Raw genomic sequence first — 24,171 nt, 5'->3', positions numbered from 1 at the left:
GAGGTCACGTGAAGTGTCGAAGGATCGCTGCTGGCAGGAGGCCACGACACAGACCCAGGTGTTGTGAGTTTGACAGACATCAAAGACAAAGATCCCCCGTGTAGCCTGTAACAGACTGTAAGGGGCAAATGCTGTTAGCGAGCAGCACCTATGAAGGCCGGCACGGTGCACGAGGGGGTAGGTGACAAGCACCACGCCCGGACCGCCTTTGTCTCCCCAGTGGCGATGTTTATAAACGCAGCAGCAGGTACTCATTAAAAAAAAAGTTCAGTAAAATTGTGACGTCGCTGTTGTCTCGCTTCCCTCGCAGGTGAACTGACCCTGGGCCGCGTGGTGGTGGGGCCCTTCATGTACGCGCGGGGACGGGGCCTGGAGCACTGGGAGGAGATGATCGCCAAGCCCAAGGAGATGGTCAAGAGGTGGCACGCGCTCAGCCCCGACTCCTAGTGCCGCCCCGTCGCCGAGATGACAGAGCAGCAGCGGCGGCAGCGGCCGCAGCAGTAGCGGCGGCGGCGGCAGCAGCGGCGGCAGTGGCAGCAGGGGCAGCAGCAGTGGCAGCGGCAGCAGCAGCGGCAGCAGGGGCGGCAGCAGCAGCAGCGGCAGCAGCAGCAGCGGCAGCAGCAGCAGCAGCAGCGGCAGCAGCAACGCCAGCAGCGGCAGCGCCAACCGTGAGGAACGGCACCCACTCGCGAAACCGACCGCAAGACAATCGTCGGGGGCGTGAAGGCGGTCCGTGGACACCACCCGCACCTGCACTGGAACTCACGAACCCCGCCGCTCCCCCCCACCCCCCATACGCAAGACACGGCCCATCACGGCGATGACAATCAGCGGACTGCCCCCAGGTCATCGTGACACTGCCAACCACCCCCACCCGGGTGGTGCCGGGTGGCGCCGGGTGGCATCCGCACTGATGCAAGGAATGGAATTGGGACCCCCCCTACTCCCCACCTTGTCTGCCTCCCCCCCCCCCCACCTCTCTCCTCTTTGTAGCCCGGCGCCTGGGCCTCCTCAGCGCAGTTGCACCGCCTGCGCACTCGATAGCCACGCCACTGAAAGCGATCTCAGACGTCAATTTTGGTGGTGCCCTCCTTTGATTTTATCAGCCCCCCCCCCCAAAAAAAAAAAACCGGGCTGTTTCGTAAAGGATTTTTCAATTCGAGTGTGGCCCCTTTCTCACGCAGGGGAAGACCACGCTTGGTCTGCCGGCTGCACGCCACGTGGGGTCACAGCTGCTGCGTGTGGCACGATGGTCAGTCCCCAAGGCCGAAAACAGCAAGGACTTCTTCACTAATTCTGGCAAATCGCCCGAGGAAGCTGGCTGTTGTAATCGCAAGCGAAACGTCACAGTACTCGGATTGCAAACGCCGTGGGGTTTTCCTCTCCCAACACACCGGTGTGCTGAAGCAGTAATGTGATTGGCACGTTTTGGTTTACCTGACAAGCCTTACTAATTGGCTGTGTCGGGTGGTGGTGGGTTCACGACATATTCACATTTACGCGATCTTTATTACGGTGCGATGGTGTTTAGAATGAGCATCATAATGAGGCACGGACGGGTTCCTCGATTACAGACGTGATGCGTGTGACGCACAATCGTTGCCATCATCGCGATTACTCCAAATCCTGACCTCAAATCTCTCCACTCCATCCCCGTGTCCCCCGTGCGTGGTTATGGCGATCCCATTAACACGTCCAATAGGGTGGGTCCCAATAGGGTGGGTCCCAATCGGGTGTGGTCCCAATAGGGTGGGTCCCAATAGGGTGGGTCCCAATTGGGTGTGATCCCAATAGGGTGGGTCCCAATAGGGTGTGGACCCAATAGGGTGGTCCAATAGGGTGGGTCCCAATCGGGTGGGGCCCAATAGGGTTGTCCTATCGGGTGGTCCAATAGGGACTACGTTTAGAGCGATGTATTGTAACTACACTACGTTTAGAGCGATGTATTGTAACCACACTACGTTTAGAGCGATGTATTGTAACTACACTACGTTTAGAGTGATGTATGAACGCGCGCTTTTCCAGTGGTGCACACATTGAACGTCCCGTGGTGTTTCGCGAACTTCATTGTGCTCGACTTTATTGTACACGACATCATACTGTGAATAAAAGCAACGTGAGAAAGAAAACATTTACGTTGAAAGAAACTGATTTTAGCTTGCTGACGGCCAGTGGTCGAGACTGATGATGGAGCGACAGCCAAAGGATGGGAAACTCGCCCGTGAAGGGGATGACCGCTTCGGAGACGGGAGCGATGAGAGTTAACATCTCGCCACGGTGGCTAGGAGATGTTAACTACCTCGCCTGGTATACAGGAGGTCGTGGGTTTGATCTCGACCTTGACGCCTGCTGCTGTATGTTTGGAGTTTGCGTGTCTCTCATCATCACCACGGTGGCTAGGAGATGTTAACTACCTCGCCTGGTATGCAGGAGGTCGTGGGTTTGATCCCGACCTTGACGCCTGCTGCTGTATGTTTGGAGTTTGCGTGTCTCTCTCGCTCATCATCACCACGGTGGCTATGAGATGTTAACTACCTCGCCTGGTATACAGGAGGTCGTGGGTTTGATCCCGACCTTGACGCCTGCTGCTGTATGTTTGCAGTCTGCGTGTCTCTCTCCCCGTGGTCCCGTGGATTTTTCTCCGGGTTCTCCGTTTTTTCCCCTTCACATTTAGAATCAACGTCACCACGCGTTTAGAGTATCTGGCTGCTACTCTCAATTTCCACGTGATGATAAAGCCCACTTTGTTGAGCGATCATTTGTGGCCTGGTAACTTCTGAAATGGCTCAGTGGCAGAGCAGATTTCACGCGCGCTCAGATTTGATAACGCGCTGGACGGTGATGCGAGCGACCGAGCGGGTAGGGTGTCGCTAACGCGCGGTTTATTGCTCGGGCTGTGTGGCTGCTCGGCCGCGAGACTGAACCCAGATCCCTGCCTGCAGATGAGATGCGCGAAGTGACGAATTGTTCGATATGGAAATATATGTAAATATGCCGACGAGAAATCAATCTAGCGGCAGTGTTGTGCACAATCCGACAAATTGTGTCGCCTTTCGGCGTCTTCTGGTCCAACACCAGTGGAGACTAGGCTCTAAGAAAAGCTGTCTCGGGTGTGGACCAATCAAATTCAAGGACAGTGCCAATATTAGTATCAGAGTTGTCTCTTTTGTTTGCATTTTGACTGCTTGTGTTGTGGTTATTGCAAACATGATGCCTTGAATAAAGGTGTCAGTTTTTGTGCCAGTTAAAAGGGTAAAACATATTACTACAAATTGTGTTGCGTTGGGTTTTTTTTTGGCGGGGGTTATGGTGAACACACATTTCACGCAGCTCATAATTTCCTGGGAATTTGATCCAAATGTCGTGGTTGCATTTGTTACGGGTCCTGCCAAATGCGTGAAAAAATAACAATAATCACAAAACGACAAATTACAGGGAACAACTCCGATGCCGTTTATCGGAATTAAAATTAAGTGGCTTTTGTATCGCAGGGCAATGCGATCGGTTTTAATCTGTTCTAAATCTTAACCTCGCCGAGGCGAACACGGTAAACTCACTGCCGTTGAGTAGTGCAACTCTGGTCGAAAGCCTACCCTAAAACTGTGGCACTCACAGGGTTTGTCAAGACCGTGCTTCACAAAATTTGTCATCGCGAGTCACCGCTAATGTCAGCAGTGGCCAGGACCTCAAAACCCACCCAGCGTGCGGGTTTCATAGCGGCCGGGACCTCAAAACCTACCCAGCGTGCGGGTTTCATAGCGGCCGGGACCTCAAAACCCACCCAGCGTGCGGGTTTCATAGCGGCCGGGACCTCAAAACCCACCCAGCGTGCGGGTTTCATAGCGGCCGGGACCTCAAAACCCACCCAGCGTGCGGGTTTCATAGTGCAGTGCGCTAACCACTGCACCACCGCTCCGAGTCAGCATTGTGATCACTAACGAAGGGTCACGTGTGTCGCTCGTGGAATGAAGTCACAAGGTGCGGCTGGAGAAAACCCCAGCCGCGCACAGGGGCGGACACCCCGCACCTCAACGCTCAGACCGGTTCGAAACTTCCACCGCAACGGCACCCATAACGGCACCGCCTTACCGCACGAACTCAAAATTCACCGTCATCGCCATCGACGGGTCAGGACTTGCGTCTCGTGAGAGCCACATCACAAAAAAAGGGTCGCCCGGTTAAAATCGTGCACCACGGCCGTCGTGCCTCCAATGCGATTCTTCGTTGGGCTCGGCCAAGGGCCGACGATTTCCCCGCGTCGGTGAGTCTGCGTGGAATGTTGCAGACGGGAAAATGCCAAACGTGGTTAGGGCGGGGGGGGGGGCCCTTTCTCTCTCTCTCTCTCTCTGCTCGGTGTAAACAAAGCCGCCTGATTTAATCTCTCGAGGGGGGTGGGTGGGGGTGGGGGGGGGAGAGCGTTGCGTTACACCACTTTCAGGGAAATTGTTAGCGGAAAATCGAATTGCGCAGGCGAGACGAGTTGCCAATATAGTGGCTGTAGCCGGGTCGGGGAGAGCCACTCCAAACACACAACGGCGATTATCAGAAATTAATTTAGCACCTTCGCACGGACCAGCTCATCTTTCGTGCGTCGGAGACTCTGGGCGAGATGAGAGAGAGAGAGAGAGAAAAACAGTTATAACGCAGCGTGCAACCAACTTCGATGTGTCGCAGAGACAGCGCGTGACTAACGAAGCGGTTATCAGCGGACGGAAGCAGCGCGTCACTATCACCATGATCGCCGGCGACCTGGGTTCCAATCCCCGTCACGGTGTGAACATATCGGCTGCAAGTGATCTCTTGAACCGACCCCCGAGCAATGCCCGTTCCAAACCCGCACAAGATCGCCGTGGTCAACTATGGGCGGAACAGCCCCCATGACCGAAAAGGAAATGCCGAGGCCTTCATCCGGCGGAGGATTGACAAAGGGCCGTACGCTACCACTGGTGAAGCCACACAAGGCGGCCAGTTAGCTCAGTCCACAGACGCCTATAATTTTGCTGTCCGCGGTTAACGAAGAGGAGACCATCCAGAGATGGGTACTCTGGACACAGAGCACGAGGAAGACCAAGGGCATTGCATACGACAGTTGCAAAGCATTGAGAAGCTCCTGCTCATCGTACTGGGGCCACGATCCTTGAAGAACAGTGGTTGACGATGTCCAATCCAGACGCTCTGGGCATCCTGCGCACAGACCATGTATACGATGGATGTCGATAACAAAGACAAAGATCCCCCATCTGTGTAGTCTTTAACAGACTGTTGGGGCAAGTGCTGTTCGCGAGCGCCTATGAAGGCCGGCACGGCACACGAGGGGGTGGGTGGCCAACACCACGCCCGACCACATTTGTCTCCCCAGTGGCGATGTTTACACACCGCACCAGGTACTCATTTGAGGCTGAGTCGACCGAGGGCAGGCCCAGGAACGGTTCAGGTTATACTTAATCGTCGCCGGTGTTGGCCGTGAGCGGGAATCGAACTCAAGTTGCCAGGTTCATAGCGCAGTGCGCTAACCGCCACCGCTCCCCATCCAGACGATCTATATGATGATGTCACTCACACACACACGCACACACACGCACAGACGCACGCGAGATTTCTATCAATTGTAATCGGCGCTGCTACATCGCGTGGGCCGCGTTTGGCACTCATTGGATGGGGGGGGGGGGGGGCATGCTGCGGCTAGGTTTGTATTGCAGCGGGGAGGATTGGTAAACATCATTCTTGTCAGCTGTCCCCCCCCCTCCGAATTCTGACAGTCCCTTGCCCCCCACCAGCCATTCATGCTGTTGACTCCCTGTCCCTGTTCAAGTTGAGGCTCGAGAGAGGCCTTTTATATCCTGTGACCGACCGCCTCTCAGTGCTGCCATTGCGGAATTAAACGCCGTGTGGCCTCTACTCCGATCAGCACGGCCGGCTACGTGCGGTGCAAAAAAAAGTTCAACACGCACACGTACTCACTTCACATCGTTCAACACGCACGCACACGTACTCACTTCACATCGCTCAACGCGCACGCACACGTACTCACTTCACATCGTTCAACACGCACGCACACGTACTCACTCACTTCACATCGTTCAACACGCACGCACACGTACTCACTTCACATCGTTCAACACGCACGCACACGTACTCACTTCACATCGTTCAACACGCACGCACACGTACTCACTTCACATCGTTCAACACGCACGCACACGTACTCACGTCACATCGTTCAACACGCACGCACACGTACTCACTTCACATCGTTCAACACGCACGCACACGTACTCACTTCACATCGTTCAACACGCACGCACACGTACTCACTCACTTCACATCGTTCAACACGCACGCACACGTACTCACTTCACATCGCTCAACGCGCACGTACACGTACTCACTTCACATCGTTCAACACGCACGCACACGTACTCACTCACTTCACATCGTTCAACACGCACGCACACGTACTCACTTCACATCGGCACGGGACTGTTCACATAAAAACTGCCATGCCTCTGCGTGACGTCTGGGGGGGGGGGTAGTGAGGGACGATCAATGGACATCCGCGTCCGAGTCGCTACCGCTCTCCCCGCTCGTTGCGTGCGCTCGCATCGACCGGCGGATAAACCCTCTTGTGTCACGGCGTCAACGAGGCCCTCGAGTGGTCGGAAACATCCCTCACCCCCCTACCCCCACGCTCCCCCTCGAAGCCACAGCCGCTAAAGGCCTCCCCAACAACCGTGGCAGCCCCTGCGACGCTCCGCCGACGCAGACTTGCGGGCCGATGTTTTGCGAAACTCTTTGGTTGACGGCTCATCGCGTGGAAGCATTGGCGCGCTCGTTTTCATGCGCAGCTTCTTTTTTAACAATAACTTATATATCCAGGAAGGGAAACACACAGGGTCCAAGGGCGCTTGTTTTCACGAGGGTCCTGCCACATTGCGTTTTCTTTTATTTTAAAGATGTTATCGGCCAATTAACGATGAGCGTTTGTTAAACACATGGGTGGAAAGCGGAGCGCCCTTTGAACACCCACACGTAGGGGGGGGGGGGGGGGGACAACGCTCTATCCCCGTACAGGTGGAAACAGATGGAGATCAGTTTTCACACTCGCTGTGCCGCCTTCTCCCTGGCGAGCCAGGACAAGGCACCTCAACGGCCACAGGAAGGGAGTTTCACGAGCAATCTGTGTGGCGATCCGCCAACTAACACTGCGGCCTCCACGGTGCTGGGCCGCAGGCAGCCAGCCACGTGCAGCAGAGCTAACGTGGTGCAGGATTGAGTCATCATTAATTCATTCGTCATTTGCATGCTAATTAATATTTTGTGGCTGTTTAGGCCGAGAACGCTCGGGGGGGTTCATTTGAGGGTCGTGCCAATTGCAAGGCGTGAAGGTCAGGTGCTTAAATGAAGAAAAAAAACATTCGTAAAATGTCACTTTGGATATTAAGAAATAGCCTCGTCTTATAGGCATGCCATCATTTGCAAGATGTTAAAATTTAATTCGCGATGGTGATGTGGTAATCTTCACCCGAGAGCGACAGAGTGTCCCGGCCTAAACTCAAAGTCTCCATTTTATCTTCTCGATCCTCGACATCGTCCCGCGATGAAAGATTCCCACGAGAGAGGGAGAGACGGGAAGTCTTCGGCAGCGGTTCCCTGCTGTGGCCGCGCGAGTCACGGGGAAGGGCAGCACGTGGCTCGGCGACCCAGCTGGAGGGTCAACGAGAGAGGTCATGGCCACAGGAGATTGGTGGAGCTCACGGCTGGCGGAGCTCACGGCTGGCGGAGCTCACGGCTGGCGGAGCTCACGGCTGGTGGAGCTCACGGCTGGCGGAGCTCACGGCTGGCGGAGCTCACGGCTGGCGGAGCTCACGGCTGGTGGAGCTCACGGCTGGTGGAGCTCACGGCTGGTGGAGCTCATGGCTGGTGGAGCTCACGGCGGGAGGAGCGTGGTGTCGAGCGAGAGGTGCAGCAGCGTGAGGGAGCGACGTGTTTCCACGTCGTTCTCATCGCACTCAGACAGCGACGCCAGCAGCAGCCGGAAGCGCTCGGTGCCCCGAACCAGCGCCGAGCAGAGGTCAGCCACGAGGTCAGAGAACGTCAACCCGTAGCCTAAATGCAGAGCACGCACGCGAGCACGCTTACAAGGAGGCACGCATATGCATGCACAAATGCAGTGAGGGAAAAAAGTATTTGATCCCCTGCTGATTTTGTACGTTTGCACACTGACAAAGAAATTATCAGTCTATAATTTGAATGGTAGGTTTATTTGAACAGCGAGAGACAGAATAACAACAAAATCCGGAAAAACGCATGTCAAAAATGTTATAAATTGATTTGCATTTTAATGAGGGAAATAAGAGTTTGACCCCCTCTCAATCAGAAAGATTTCTGGCTCCCAGGTGTCTTTTATATAGGTAACGAGCTGAGATTAGGAGCACATTCTTAAAGGGAGTGCTCCTAATCTCAGCTTGTTACCTGTATAAAAGACACCTGTCCACAGAAGCAATCAATCAATCAGATTCCAAACTCTCCACCATGGCCAAGACCAAAGAGCTCTCCAAGGATGTCAGGGACAAGATTGTAGACCTACACAAGGCTGGAATGGGCTACAAGACCATTGCCAAGCAGCTTGGTGAGAAGGTGACAACAGTTGGTGCGATTATTCACAAATGGAATAAACACAAAAGAACTGTCAATCTCCCTCAGCCTGGAGCTCCATGCAAGATCTCACCTCGTGGAGTTGCAATGATCATGAGAACGGTGAGGAATCAGCCCAGAACTACAAGGGAGGATCTTACAACTATCTCAAGGCAGCTGGGACCATAGTCACCAAGAAAACAATTGGTAACACACTACGCCGTGAAGGAATCCTGCAGCGCCTGCAAGGTCCCCCTGCTCAAGAAAGCACATATACATGCCCGTCTGAAGTTTGCCAATGAACATCTGAATGATTCAGAGGACAACTGGGTGAAAGTGTTGTGGTCAGATGAGACAAAAATGGAGCTCTTTGGTATCAACTCAACTCGCCGTGTTTGGAGGAGGAGGAATGCTGCCTATGACCCCAAGAACACCATCCCCACCGTCAAACATGGAGGTGGAAACATTATGCTTTGGGGGTGTTTTTCTGCTAAGGGGACAGGACAACTTCACCGTATCAAAAGGACGATGGACGGGGCCATGTACCGTCAAATCTTGGGTGAGAACCTCCTTCCCTCAGCCAGGGCATTCAAAATGGGTCGTGGATGGGTATTCCAGCATGACAATGACCCAAAACACATGGCCAAGGCAACAAAGGAGTGGCTCAAGAAGAAGCACACTAAGGTCCTGGAGTGGCCTAGCCAGTCTCCAGACCTTAATCCCATAGAAAATCTGTGGAGGGAGCTGAAGGTTTGAGTTTCCAAACGTCAGCCTCGAAACCTTAATGACTTGGAAAAGATCTGCAAAGAGGAGTGGGACAAAATCCCTCCTGAGATGTGTGCAAACCTGGTGGCCAACTACAAGAAACGTCTGACCTCTGTGATTGCCAACAAGGGTTTTGCCACCAAGTACTAAGTCATGTTAGTACTTGGTGGCAAAATCAATTTATAACATTTTTGACATGCGTTTTTCTGGATTTTTTTGTTGTTATTCTGTCTCTCACTGTTCAAATAAACCTACCATTAAAATTATAGACTGATCATTTCTTTGTCAGTGGGCACACGTACAAAATCAGCAGGGGATCAAATACTTTTTTCCCTCGCTGTATAAAGCCTCAACAGACCTTTGAGGCGAGTGCTGTTAGCGAGCAGCACCTATGAAGGTCGGCACGACACGCGAGGTGGTGAGTGGCCAACACCACCAGAGGCCGCCTTTGTTTCCCCACTGGTGACATTTACCCTCTGCAACAGGTACTCATTTAAGGCTGGGTCGACCTAGGGGAGGCTCAGGACCAGTTCAGACAATCGTTACTGGTGTTGGCCGTGAGTGGAAATTGAGCCCGGGTCGCTGGGTTCATAGCGCAGCGTGCTTACCGCTACGCCACCGCTCCCCACACACATGAATACATGTACACACACACACACGTGTACACACACAAGTACACACGCACCGACACACTTTATGTATGCTCCAAATGTGGAATTTCCAGAGGTGGAAATTCCACATTTCCTTTCGGGGAACCAGTCTCATCATATATATCCCTAGAGCTCAACTTTAATCATTATGACCAGGCAGGAATTAAAAATTACCTTTCAGCGTTTTTGCATCATCATTATCATCAGCCGTGATTAATCCACTGCTGGATGAGGGCCTCTCACGGTTTCGCCAAGCTCCCTTCCGACCTTGTCAAAAATCCGAGACGCTGCCTTAAATCCCCGAAAGCCAGTTGGTCGACGGGCCACTTCCGGGAATGTCGGGATGAAAAATCGGGCAGCTGGGAAACCCCCCCCTCCACCCCCCTCCACCCCCCCCCACCCCCCGCGCACCTGCAGGTCTGTGCAGCCAGCTGGGGGGGATGTTGAGAAGCAGCTTCTCGACGGTACGCGGGGATACGTGCACCTCCACGCGTTCCACTCCGTCGGTCACGCACAGCACCGCCGGCCTGTCGAGGACATGAGAGGTCAAAGCTTAAATGCGCAGCACCGCGAGATTGTCTTTGGGGGGGGGGGGGGGGGTTGGTTGGCCAGGTCATTGACGTTCTGGGCGCAGGTATTTAAGACTCTTCGAAGGTTTACGAATGGACCCCATGCACGTGCTGTATTCTTCTTCCTTGTCTCCGAGATTATAGCTCAGAAGCTCCAGCGCTGAGATTGGGCCTAAATACAAAAACCTATATATTTTGTGAATGGCCTTAAATGATGAATTTCATCACTTTCTCTCGTCACTTTCTCGCATCACATACTCTCTCATCACTTTATCTCATCACTTCACTTCTCTTTCTCTCTCTCTCTCGATGCAATAGTTGTGTAGAGTTTCAAATGCGAGCGGCGGGTAGCGCCGGGAGATCGAATCGGATCGAACTCGTTACCCCTGAATTGCAAGTTCTGGACTTATCATTTAGGCATTCATGGAAAGAGACGGAGTGAGCAATGTTTTAGTAAAACAATGACCCCCCCCGACCCGTATAGCCTTAGCAGACTGTTGGGGCAAGTGCTGTTAGCGAGCACCTATGAAGGCCGGCACGGCACACGAGGGGGGTGGGTGGCCAACACTACGCCCGGCTGCCTGTCTCCCTAGTGGCGACGTTTTTACACATCGCACCAGGTACTCATTTGAGGCTATGTCAACCTAGGGGACGCCCAGGACCGGTTCAGATAATCGTCAGTGGTGTTTTGCCATGAGTGGGAATGGAAACGCGGGGTCGCTGGGTTTATAGCGCAGCGTTCTAATCGCTACACTGCTACCGCTCCCCACACACATACTCACGCACGCGTTCGCACTCAAGCGTCGCTTGAGCAACGGAGCCACAGAGTTGGGTACGGCTCATCTCCCGTTACCGCGCGGAATCACCGCGCGAGATAAACGATGGCCTTTCGTGACATAAGCAGTAATGACGCAGAAATGAGAAACAGATGGCAAGTAATTAGGTTAACATCGATGGAGGTTTCGAATGACAGCGGAATGGAACGGGGAAACGAGACGGGGTAAAGGCTTGTATTGTAAAGGCAGCTCTGACCACGTGGTGTATGTTTTTATTGTTATTATTATTTACAATTTCACTGACGACTGTCGGAAGGGCCAGGTTCTTCTAATCGCATCAGCGTCACCCCACTGGGTTCCCCGCTGGATTCCCCGCCTGGGAGAACTGAACGATGAAGCAGTGTGATGACGGCGCCACCTCGTGGCGACTGCCCAGCCCTGACGTCTGTACGGAGCGCGCATGTAGCTTGTTCAATGATTTTGAACTTCTTTCGCACCGTCCGTAGCTAACCGTGCGAATCGAAGGTGCGGGGGAAGGACAACAAACCAAACACAAAATCCAGTTAAGAGGAAATTAGTTTTCAATCTGACCGAACCAGGGTCAGATTGAAAACTAACCCCCTGCGTAGACCCTTGGGAAGTTGTGATGTGACAGGATTTGTCCAGAGGTTATTGTGGCAAGGTGAGAAGTCCCTACCCACAGACGTCCCGTGCTGTCAACTCCCTGCCCATGTTAAAGCCCAGTCTCAAGACCTTTCTTTGTTTCTCTCAGCCAAAAACGAATGTTACTGCGTCTGTACAGCATACTGAGATACGGTGTTCATTTGGACAGTGCTTAAATCCACGTTGTGATTGTATCGTGAGGTCGGTGGACTGATCATACGGAGCCATTTCAATTGTAGGTGGCGACGATGGATGAGGTTCGAGTTTAAATTTGTTTCACTCGGTGAGAACTCAAAACGACCAGGACAGTCTCATTTGCAAGGATAGCCTTGGGGGCATTCGTATGCTAGAAGATGTTGATGACTGCTGGGGGTGTATGGTCCCAATCGAGTAATCTGCTGGGCGCAATTTTAGAATTCGACCAACTTGAACTCGTGACTGCCAGCACGGTGGACTCGCGAGTGACGTCAGGGGAGGCTTAGGGTTCGCTCTGTGAAGCAGATGGCGGGCGCGCGGTTTTATCGCCACGCAAATTACACCTGCGGTAAATAACCCCGGGAACTGTGAAGCTCTGCCACCAGCGGGGGAGGCGCTCGCTACCCGCTGGGCCGCCGCCACCGCCGCCGCCTCCTCAACGATTGGCGGTGGGAAACGCGACAGCTTGTGCAAACGTTGCACCAGTCAGACTGCCTTGGCTGGCGACCGCACCGCCGATTACGATCACTCGGAAATACAGCACTTGGTTGCGTTACCGAAAACCATTTACAATTAATCAAATATCTATGTCACCTACTTTATATACCACTAGATTATGCTATTTTTTTTTTACCATGTGGTGCCCAGTGAGGTATATAGAGCTCTTTTACAGAAGCCACTTGGCCACAAATGATAGGCTCAACGAAGTTGGTCGTCACGTGGATATTTATACCAGCCAAATACTCTGAACGCATGTTGATTCTAAATGTGGAGGGAAAACTCGGCGGACCTGGAGAGAAATCCACGCGACTACGCGTCGCCGTGGCTACGGAAATGAACATCTCGCCACCGCGGCGTCAATGTATCGATCGCACGTTGACCGTTCCTCTCCACGTAACGTCCGGTGTTCATGAGCAGAATGGGCAAATAGTAACCGTTCAACTACGTAAACGCACTCCTCCATCGACGCTAACGGCTAACGTTTTGGTCGTGCGGTCTGACCGAGTGCCATTAGGGCACAGCACATGCCAATCCCTAGCAGGCTCGACCACGGCAGCATTCCATTCATTAACCACGAAGCGACGATTGGTCGTGCACTAAAATGATTGCCCGAGCAGAAAAACGGACAAACACCGTTCCCCCACCGACCGAGTGCCTCCCCCCCCCCCCGTTCGGTTTTCCCACGCACGGGTAGAAGAGCCGCGTGGCCCTTGGCGCGCAGGGCAGGCACGGCGCCACGACGCCGAGGGCATCCTCCCACAGCTCGCGTCCGCATCCCGCGCAGCCCCGCAGCAGCAGGCCCGGCAGAGCCGCAGCCACGGCGACGAGCGGCGTCGTCGCGTCGACGCGGAGGCCGGCGGGGCGGGTGCCGCCACCGCCGTCTCCGGGCCGCTCCGCTTGACCCCCGGGCTGCCGTCCGCGCGGCGGGCGGCCGGCGCGGAGGAAGAGCAGGGAGGCGACGCGCGCCGTCACCTCCACGCGGCCTGGGGCACGGCAAACGACGCGTGGGCACTGGATTCGCACGCCGCCGCCGCAAGATGTTTTTCTCCCCGCTGCGTGCGTGGGATGTCAGCGTTATGTTATTGTGAGATTGTGGGGGGGGGGGGTGGGTGGGGGAGGGGGGATTTCATTTGGAAAAGTTCCCCAGAAGGCAAAACGTGTCGGATAATAATCCTGAGGTTCGTTTAAGCAGTGTGCTAATCAAGCTGAGATGAAGCATCGTTTTTGCACGCTCCACTACAGTGTTCCTCGGACAGTGATCAAAGCAAAACGTGACAATTATCAGGGCTGGAAGAAGCTAAATTTAGACAAAGGCCCAATTTAAATGAATGTTTATCGTGCCTAATTGTTGCCCAGGCTGAGACCATTAAATCTCTCTAAATTGCAACCTTGCTATAATTCCGGGAGGCTGAACCACGCCAGATTTAAACCCAGGATCCCAGCCGTGTCGGTTCGGTGCCCTGGTGCGACGTTCGCTTGCCGAGCCACACAGCATCAGAAACTTCATTTATACTGGAACAATCCGATGAGCTACAAAGCTCTTTTTCACAGATGCTCACGTCCAATGGCAACTCTTTATTTTCCGAGCGCAAACTCGCATCACCGCCGCTCCTGGCCTCGAAGGGCCACAATCACCAACACCACGAAAGTCACGCCACTGCCGGGCGGCGCGGCGCGGCGCGGCACGTGTGCCACCACCCGGCCCGCTGACCAAACAGCGTAGAGCACCCTTCACCGCCGCCCATCCCGGAGGCGCCCGTTCCTCGCCGGTTCGATGAAGCTAATCCTCCCGCGCGCGGGGCCGGCGGAGAGAGCAAAGGCAACTCGATGGGGATTAGAAACCAAAGCGTCTCCGGTCCCACGAGAGGGTCCCAATAATCAGAGGAAGCCACGGGGCTGCATCCAGGAATCGGCAAGTTACTCCACGGTTGGGGCGTAAGGTGCACGCCGTGGGCCCGATTTAGTTTCGCAAACCTTGGCGCGAGCGTGAAATAACGGGGGTTACGTAAAACAAATATTATTGCCGCCTCGTACGCTCATGCACAAACAGGAGAGAGGGCGCGCGCACGCAACCAGCCGGCTACGGCGGCCTCCCGAACGCCGGTGGCAGGCTTCCTGCCATTGTGGACGCGAGCGACGGCCTTTCTTGACCTGCGCCACTCCGCAACTATCGCCTTGGCGAGCTGTTGGGCGGTGGAACGTCTCCAATTCTCACGGCTTTCTTCCCTACGCTCTCATTCCGTTGCGCGCAATATTAATCAGAAAGGTAAAGGTGCCCTGGTGCGACATTCGCTTGCCGAGCCAAGCAGCATCAGAAACTTTATTTATACTGTGAGGAATCCGCTTTAACTGCTCACTCACACCACTGCTGGTGGACGCCCCACCGCCCACCCCGCCATCTCCGAGAGAGAGCTCAACAAAGCTCCTCTTATGAGACTATTTGGCCTACTCTTCCACGTTGGCCATATGTAGACTTTGGTGAAGGTGGGAGAACCCACACTTCACTCAACCACACACAAACCTCCTGGTCAACTAAACTGTGGTGAACCAATTTATACTGCTGGTTGGAACTTAATAAACTTACCCCTTTGTTTAGACTGAGGTGCCCAAGAGATCAAATTGAACTGGCGACCTCTGGATTGCAAGTCCAGCGTGCTCACCATTACACCACGGAAGCATTCCCGCACCCACCACACACACACCTTCCATCGCAGTCCATTATGTATGGAATCTTATAAGGAGCAGTACTGAGTTGAATTCATTTTAACAAATTCATTTAAAATCTCCGGAGAGAGTCCAGCAGCTGTTCACAATTTAAATGCCTGGGTGCCTCTGTCTAGGATTCCATACACATGCTGAACTCACCCCCCCCCCACACACACACGTGTGGACATACACACACACGTGCACACACAAATACATACACACACATACACGTGCTGAACTCACCCTCCCACACACAGACACGTGTGGACAGACACTAAATGACAAGGATCCCTCCCCGTATAGCCTTAACAGACTGTTGGGGCAAGTGCTGGTCACGAGCACCTGTGAAGGCCGGCAGGGCACACAAGGGGGTGGGTGGCCAGCACCACGCCCGACCGCCTTTGTCTCTCCAGTGGCGATGTTTATAAACACTGCAGTGGCAACGTTAATACACACATACACGTGCACACACATACACGTGCACACCCACATACACGTGCACACACATACACGTGCACACACAAAGACATACACACAAAGACATACACACACACACATACACGTGCACACATACATATGCACACACAAAGACATACACACACATACATGTGCACACACATACAGTGAGGGAAAAAAGTATTTGATCCCCTGCTGATTTTGTACGTTTGCCCACTGACAAAGAAATTATCAGTCTATAATTTTAATGGTAGGTTTATTTGAACAGTGAGAGACAGAATAACAACAAAAAAATCCAGAAAAACGCATGTCAAAAATGTTATAAATTTATTTGCATTTTAATGAGGGAAATAAGTATTTGACCCCCTCTCAATCATAAAGATTTCTGGCTCCCAGGTGTCTTTTATACAGGTAACGAGCTGAGATTAGGAGCACACTCTTAAAGGGAGTGCTCCTAATCTCAGCTTGTTACCTGTATAAAAGACACCTGTCCACAGAAGCAATCAATCAGAATCCAAACTCTCCATCATGGCCAAGACCAAAGAGCACTCCAAGGGTGTCAGGGACAAGATTGTAGACCTACACAAAGCTGGAATGGGCTACGAGACCATTGCCAAGCAGCTTGGTGAGAAGGTGACAACAGTTGGTGCGATTATTCGCAAATGGAAGAAACACAAAAGAACTGTTAATCTCCCTCGGCCTGGGGCTCCATGCAAGATCTCACCTCGTGGAGTTGCAATGATCATGAGAACGGTGAGGAATCAGCCCAGAACTACACGGGAGGATCTTGTCAATGATCTCAAGGCAGCTGGGACCATAGTCACCAAGAAAACAATTGATAACACACTACGCCGTGAAGGACTGAAATCCTGCAGCGCCTGCAAGGTCCCCCTGCTCAAGAAAGCACATATACATGCCCGTCTGAAGTTTGCCAATGAACATCTGAATGATTCAGAGGACAACTGGGTGAAAGTGTTTTGGTCAGATGAGACCAAAATGGAGCTCTTTGGCATAAACTCAATTCGCCGTGGTTGGAGGAGGAGGAATGCTGCCTATGACCCCAAGAACACCATCCCCACCGTCAAACATGGAGGTGGAAACATTATGCTTTGGGGGTGTTTTTCTGCTAAGGGGACAGGACAACTTCACCGCATCAAAGGGACGATGGACGAGGCCATGTACCGTCAAATCTGGGGTGAGAACCTCCTTCCCTCAGCCAGGGCATTGAAAATGGGTCGTGGATGGGTATTCCAGCATGACAATGACCCAAAACACACGGCCAAGGCAACAAAGGAGTGGCTCAAGAAGAAGCACATTAAGGTCCTGGAGTGGCCTAGCCAGTCTCCAGACCTTAATCCCATAGAAAATCTGTGGAGGGAGCTGAAGGTTCGAGTTGCCAAACGTCAGCCTCGAAACCTTAATGACTTGGAGAAGATCTGCAAAGAAGAGTGGGACAAAATCCCTCCTGAGATGTGTGCAAACCTGGTGGCCAACTACAAGAAACGTCTGACCTCTGTGATTGCCAACAAGGGTTTTGCCACTTATTTCCCTCATTAAAATGCAAATCAATTCATAACATTTTTGACATGCGTTTTTCTGCATTTTGTTTTTGTTATTCTGTCTCTCACTGTTCAAATAAACCTACCATTAAAATTATAGACTGATCATTTCTTAGTCAGTGGGCAAACGTACAAAATCAGCAGGGGATCAAATACTTTTTTCCCTCACTGTACACGTGCACACACACACATACAAGTGCACACATACATGTGCACACACATACACGTGCACACACAAAGACATACACACAAAGACATACACACATACACGTGCACACACATGCACGTACACACACAAAGACATACACACATACATGTGCACACACATACACGTGCACACACAAAGACATACACACACATACACGTGCACACATATATGTGCACACACAAAGACATACACACACATATACACGTGCACACACACAAAGACATGCACACACAAAGACATGCACACACAAAGACAGACACACACATATACACGTGCACACACATAAACGTGCACACATAAAGACATACACACACAAAGACATACACTATACACGTGCACACACATGCACGTGCACACACAAAGACATCCACACATGCACCACTGGGCTCGAGCTCTTTGGTATAGTGACAATTTATGAAGAGAATGTGTCGGATTGGATGTTAAGACACAAACGAGAGTAATAATATAATTGGTGGCTTTGCAGGAAAACATTTAACATCTAAGAAATAGAGTGAATTGTTAAGTCTGACTAAAGACCACAAATAAGCCACAGAAGACATGTAATGCCATCTGGCTTACCTTCCAAAGAACTAACTAAACACACATGAAATATTATCTAACTCTTCAACGCAGGTTTAGCAAAAGACCCGTGCGGCCTCCAGCGGAAATTACTTTCAGGCCAGCATCAAGAAAACTGTATTTTAAATACCGATCATCAACCTGTGTTTCTCCACTTGGTGGCTTCACGATGGCCTGGCATACAATGAGTCACATCCCTGGCAATGAGACAAATCGTCACAATCTGTTCGATGCATAAATGAATAAACACTCCTTTAATTGACGGAAAAATCTTGATATATAGGGGACTGCAGAACTTGGGCAATTGCTGGCGCAGGCTCACCGCTCGTTTGTTGCCTACCAGCTTGTCTGGTTCCACGGCGATTGTGAGATCCACTTTTCATGAAGTACGAGAGAGGTTAGAGAGGTGGAGACTCTATGCTCTGTGACGTAGGGCCAGTGCCCGAAACGTCACCTATTATTATACAGAGATGATCTCTACATAATAACAATGTGCTTGTTTGCCTGTCTGTCTGTGACGCACCGGGATGACGTCACACGAGATTGGGGCGAGGGGGAGGGGAGGGGGCGATGACATCACGCGACGCGGAGAGGGCGAACGGGGGTTGCGACGTCACGCGACACTGGGGAGGTGAGGGACAGGTGTGATGACGTCACGAGACGCTGGGGAGGTGAGGAACAGGCGTGATGACGTCATACAAAACTGGGCAGGTGAGGAGAGGGGTGATGACATCAAGAGACATGGGAGTGGTGAGCAGAGGAGGGGGGGAGGGGTTATGATCTCACACAACACTGGTGGGGTGATGGAGATGGAGTGATGAGCAGCCAAACCCTGCGTCCTGGCGGGGGTGGGGGGAAGGGGTGGGTGCCTAAACGGAAAGAGACGGCGCCTAGAGAAGATGGGGTCTCACCAGGTAGGGCTGGGGCCTAAGAATTAAGGGGGCAGTTCATGAAGAGGACTCGGGTGGGGCATCAAGCGGAAGGAGGTGAGGCCTAAAGAGAAAGGGCCCACAGGGATTGAACTTCCCCGATAATTTCAGGCCATCGACGCGTAGAATCAAATACGTGCAGCGGTCAGCGTACGTCTGGTGCCACAGATGCGGCCGCAGCAGGCCGGCTAGTTTGATGATTATTAAATTCCACCCGCATTGTGGTTGTCTACGATGCTGGAGATCTGACAGCAACCCTTCCCCCCACTCCGACTGGCTCGTCTGTAGAACAGTGAGCGTTGTGCATGGTGCCAAATGATTTTAGCTTTCACTCCCCGGCCACCTTGGAGTTTGCGGTGTCTCTCTCCTTGTGGTCGCGTGGATTTTTCTCCAGGTCCTCCGGTTTTCCCTCTACATGTAATAAAATGTGTTGAGTATTTGGCTGATATAAATGTCTCCATGATAAGCCACTTCGTTGGGCTATCATTTGTGGCCAGGTTGCTTCTGAAAAATAAATTCATACCGCAGTGGGCTTTACCTGGTTAGATACAATTTTTGTTTTATTTGTATATTTTTAAGCGATTTGTTTACCTTTGCTAGACTTTGCACTCCTATCGTGTTTTTGTATTATTTATTGTTGGAACGTCCTTACTCGCCCCGACCGGACATCTTTGAAAAAGAGCTTCACAGCTCATCGGATTCCTCCAGTATAAATATTCGGATTCACTCGCTCGTCTGGAGAAGAGCGAGCACTGCGCACGATGCCAAATTATTTTAGCTTTCACTCCCCCGCCGCCTCCTCCGCCCCCTCGCCAGCCTACCTGTGATGTGAGCGGCGAGCAGGCCGGCCAGGCTGGAGGGCCGGGCGACGGCTCCCTCGGGCACGAGGTCGGCGCAGAGGGCAGCTCTGGGGTCGTCGGGGAACAGGCGCTCGCACGACGAGAGCGGCGTGCTCCACAGCTCTATCTCCGTGGCGACTGCCGGGTCTTTGCGCACCACCAAGTAGTGGAAGGCCCAGATGGTGTCTGTAGAATTAATGTAATAATAATAATAAAAACAAGTATTAAATGACTAACATTTTATACCATTCGGATGGGCCTACGCACTTCAAAATTAACTTACCATGAGGAGGGGGCTCTAAGGGAAAACGAATTCCCTCACCTTGGCAATGTCGTGGTCTCTCTCTCGTTCATTGCTACCGAACGTGGCGATGGAGCCAGTGCTACCACTAGAGGGCGCGCGTCGCCCTGACGAGGGGGGCTTCCTCCTTTGTCGACGGGGGGGACGACGTTGAGCTCAGCGGTCAACTCAATCATCAAAGCCGCAGCCATTTATACAAATGCACGTTACATTAGACATGTCTGGGTATTGGCTGTGAAAGTGCACAAAGACAGTTCGTATCTTCTTCTCCCAAGCACTTGTCCCACTAGGCGTGAAGGCCACGTCCGAGTCCTCTCCATATTTCTCTGATCCATCGCCACCTCCAAAGAAAAAAATATTGAAAAATAACTTGATAGGCACCGAGGCTCCCACAAGGCCATGCGGGAGGGCGTGTGCCACAGTTTGGCGTCGGCTATCATAGAGTGCGGTCGTGTCGCTACAGTTCTCTGCGGTGAGTCCAATGTCTTTAAGAACGGCGCCGTTACGCCCCTCAAAATAAAAATGAACGCTGAACCGCTTTCGCGCTTCCAAGAATAATCGGTGAACGGGACGCACCCCGCAGCTCTCGGAACGGGAAAGGGTTAAGTTTCAAATGAAATCCCAACTTGAAGCAATCAGCCGTGTTTAGGTGACAAAATAAAACTCCAGGTTCGACGTAAAGGCGAACTACGCCTGTGATTAGCCACTTTGCTGAGCTGTCATTTTTGGCCAAGTCACTTCTGAAAAATAACTAATACCTGGGTGGGCCTTACCTGGTAAAATAAAAGATGCTCTTTGGTTCTTTCGGTAAAGCCACGTAGGTATAAAATAAAAATAAAAATCACGACGTTTCGGGAGCAACACAAGCGTCCATCATCAGGTGGGAAAGCGTGGTCTGCTGCTGATGCAGACTGTTTTATACCTACGTGACTTTACCGAAAGAACCAAAGAGTACGGATTCCTGCAGTCACGAAAGCTTCAAATCAAGATTAAAATAAAAGATAGTTTAACTTTAGTTCATTTATTTGGAGTGATTTGCTTCCCTTTCCGATACCCTGGACTCCCATCGTTGTTTTTGTTTCGTTCGTTGTTGTTGTTACTTTCTCACGCCATGCACCCCCTACTGGAAATCTGTGAAAAAGGAGCTTCATAGCTCATTGGATTTCTCCAGGATAAATAAATCTTCTGATTCTGAATATTTATTTGGAGGGGGGGGGGGGGAGAGAACGCGATCGTGGTGCTACGTTTCACCAAGGGGCGCTCTGCGGATGTGCCCGGCCCACGACGCGGCCTGGCCCGTCAGCTGGAGGGTGTGCTCCACCCTGGAGCTCTGTTGGAGCCTCGCGGTGGCCACCAGTCGCCCGTAGCCGGCCTGCGCTCTTCCGTTCAGCGTGTACGGGTCCCACTCTGCAGGGATGGGAGGGAGGCGGGGGAGCGGGTAGGAAACGAGAAACGTTTGCTACGTTGATGACTCGTTTCCTCTGCAACGTATTGTCTTTTGAGCAGCGTCATAACTGCGTCTGTTGGATGCAACATTTCTCATCCACCTTCTGTTCCTAACGCCGCTCAACTCTGAAATTCCCCTCCAGTCACCCATAATAAAGGGCGTTTTGGTTAAATCCACCACCGCCCGAGACAGCCAATGAGAAAGGTTTGTCACGTAAACGAGACCGAAACCAGAGGCCGTCGTCACAATTCTGGATGTCGCCCGATGATGATAGTTGTTGTGATCACCAGCGAAATGACGTACTCGAATTGTAAAATGTTGTGGGTTTACTCTCTAACACACCGGTGTGCTGAACTAGTATCAAATTGGCACGTTTTGTTCACGTGGCTGTGTTGGGTGGTGGCGGGTGTAACGACACATTTATATTTAAGCGATATAACCTCAAAACTTTTTTGTTATGGATAATATTGGTCGCGAAAGCCTACGTGTTAAACTCCCTCCAATTACCTCATTAAACCTGCATATCTAGTGCCCGAGTACAGAAAATGCACGTAAACCCCAACGGACAGCGATAGTCATACGATCCGAAACGGTTTAGGTCAAAACGTGAAGTATTTGCCAACGTCGTGGCCAGATCGCAACGCGTGCCACCGCACTACACCAATCAGCTGCCAGGAAGACAACCCCCATGCAACATGGCCACCGCGTAGTCCCCATGCAACATGGCCACCATCACATCGTCGCTCCCTGTGCTTCAGCCAGTCTGTGGTGAGGTAAGTATATTTGTATCGCTTATGATATTTGTTATTAATGTAATTAATATTATTAACGTCTGCGTGTCTCCCTCCCCGTGGTTGCGTAGATTTTTCTCCGGGTCCTCCGGTTTCCCACCCCCCCCCCACCACATTTTAGAATCGACGTGCGTTTAGATTATTTTGGCTGCAAAACATTTTCACCTGCTAAGCCACTTCGTTGAGCTATCATTTGTGGCCAGGTCGCTTCTGAAAAAGATCTACAGAGCTCAGTTGGCATTGCCTGGAAAAAAAAAGGAAAATAATAAGAAAGAGGGGAAGTCACCCCAAAAGATTAAGATAAAGATCCCCTATATAGCCTTAACGGACTGTTGGGGCAAGTGCTGTTAGCGAGCACCTTTGAAGGCCGGCAGGGCACACGAGGGGGTGGGGGTAGTCAGCACCACACCCGACCGCCTTTGTCTCCCCAGTGCCAATGTTTTTATACACCGCACCAGGTACTCATTTGAGGCCGAGTCAACCTAGGGGAGGCCCAAGACCGGTTCAGATAATCGTCACTGTTATTGGCCGTGAGCGGGAATCAAACTCGGGTCTCGAGGTTCGTAGCGTGGTATGCCAACTGCTACACTGCCGCTCCTCGTGGAAATCAGCTCCGTACGGTGCCACACAGACGCACACACGCTACCGCCGTTCATCAGCGAGGCCGGCCATTGCTGAGCCATCAAATCGAACGGAAGAATCTTGACACTCCCAGCGACAGCTCGATCGGCAGGATGCACTTCCCCCCTTCGTCCTGTTTACCCGCATGTGGCGCTTGTAACTCAGCAGCTGAGCCACAATCGTTCTCTCCCTCTCTCTCCCAGCACTCACAATGGTAGCTAAAAATATCGCCGAGTTAAACTCGGCTGCCCAATGCCTTTGCGGAACTTGGAAATAAATCAAAACTCAATAACACTATCCTTTTGCTTATTTGACAGAAAAAGTAATGACCTTTCTGTACAGTGTACAGCAAGGCCCAGACTGGCAGTCCACACGGCAAATGCCCGGTGGGCCGGTCAATTCCGAGGGCTGGTGGGCCGTTCTGTGTGAGAAAATTGGAACTGTGATCACAGTAAAAGAAAAATATTTGTAATTAAAATATTTCATTACAGATGCATTGCTTATCTACACTCTCAGTTGGCATTAAGTCCCCATATTCGGCAGCCCCAAAGATTCACCCTCACCGGCCCATTTGGGCTCGGTGTGTTTACAAATGGCCGGGTAGATGTTTTTTGTCCCAGTCCAAGTCACTGATATATTAGGCACCTCTGTTAATCCTGCACTGAACGAAAGCCTAAGGCCTCCCCGTGCCTCGTTCATCGTGAGGGGTTGTTTGATCATACACGTCCACGCTGATCAGTGCAGGTCAACACGTTGGGGGACAAGGGGTTCGGGCTCCGGACTGGTTTTGGACATTACAAACCACGTGGCCGGGAATTTAACTCAGGTTGCTGGGTTCAGGGTGCAACCGCATTCGGCACCACACAATCGCTCCACTGCCCATTACATTTTCAGAAAACTGCGATCAAAATGTGATGCGCAGTTAGAGCGCGTGACAGCTTCACCGTGGGTGGCAAAAAAACACACACAAAAAAGGGGGCGC

General features: G+C 52.1%; 2 protein-coding genes across 8 annotated transcripts in view; one reads left to right on the top strand and one right to left on the bottom strand.

The window, feature by feature from the left end:
• The window catches only part of LOC142924098 (synaptotagmin-15-like), a 29,439-nt gene extending 27,310 nt beyond the window's left edge, over positions 1-2,129 (top strand). For all 3 annotated transcript variants that reach the window (XM_076065568.1, XM_076065567.1, XM_076065569.1), the window contains one exon: positions 311-2,129. In XM_076065568.1, coding sequence (XP_075921683.1) covers positions 311-447 — 137 coding nt within the window. In that variant the 3' untranslated portion in view covers positions 448-2,129. The remainder of the gene's footprint in view (positions 1-310) is intronic.
• SHLD2 (shieldin complex subunit 2) overlaps positions 2,064-24,171 on the bottom strand; it is a 55,376-nt gene continuing 33,268 nt past the window's right edge. For all 5 annotated transcript variants that reach the window (XM_076065562.1, XM_076065561.1, XM_076065565.1 and 2 more), the window contains 5 exons: positions 21,582-21,737; positions 20,012-20,215; positions 13,442-13,736; positions 10,461-10,576; positions 2,064-8,106 (listed from right to left, as the gene is read on the bottom strand). In XM_076065562.1, the coding sequence (XP_075921677.1) occupies positions 7,928-8,106; positions 10,461-10,576; positions 13,442-13,736; positions 20,012-20,215; positions 21,582-21,737 (950 nt within the window). In that variant the 3' untranslated portion in view covers positions 2,064-7,927. The remainder of the gene's footprint in view (positions 8,107-10,460; positions 10,577-13,441; positions 13,737-20,011; positions 20,216-21,581; positions 21,738-24,171) is intronic.

This window comes from Petromyzon marinus, chromosome 8, assembly GCF_048934315.1.
Source record: "Petromyzon marinus isolate PM22_M1 ecotype Great Lakes invasive population chromosome 8, UKy_Petmar_22M1.pri1.0, whole genome shotgun sequence".
Lineage (NCBI taxonomy): Eukaryota > Metazoa > Chordata > Hyperoartia > Petromyzontiformes > Petromyzontidae > Petromyzon > Petromyzon marinus.
Note: the sequence above shows the minus strand (reverse complement) of the source record. Positions and strands in the feature narration are given on the sequence as shown.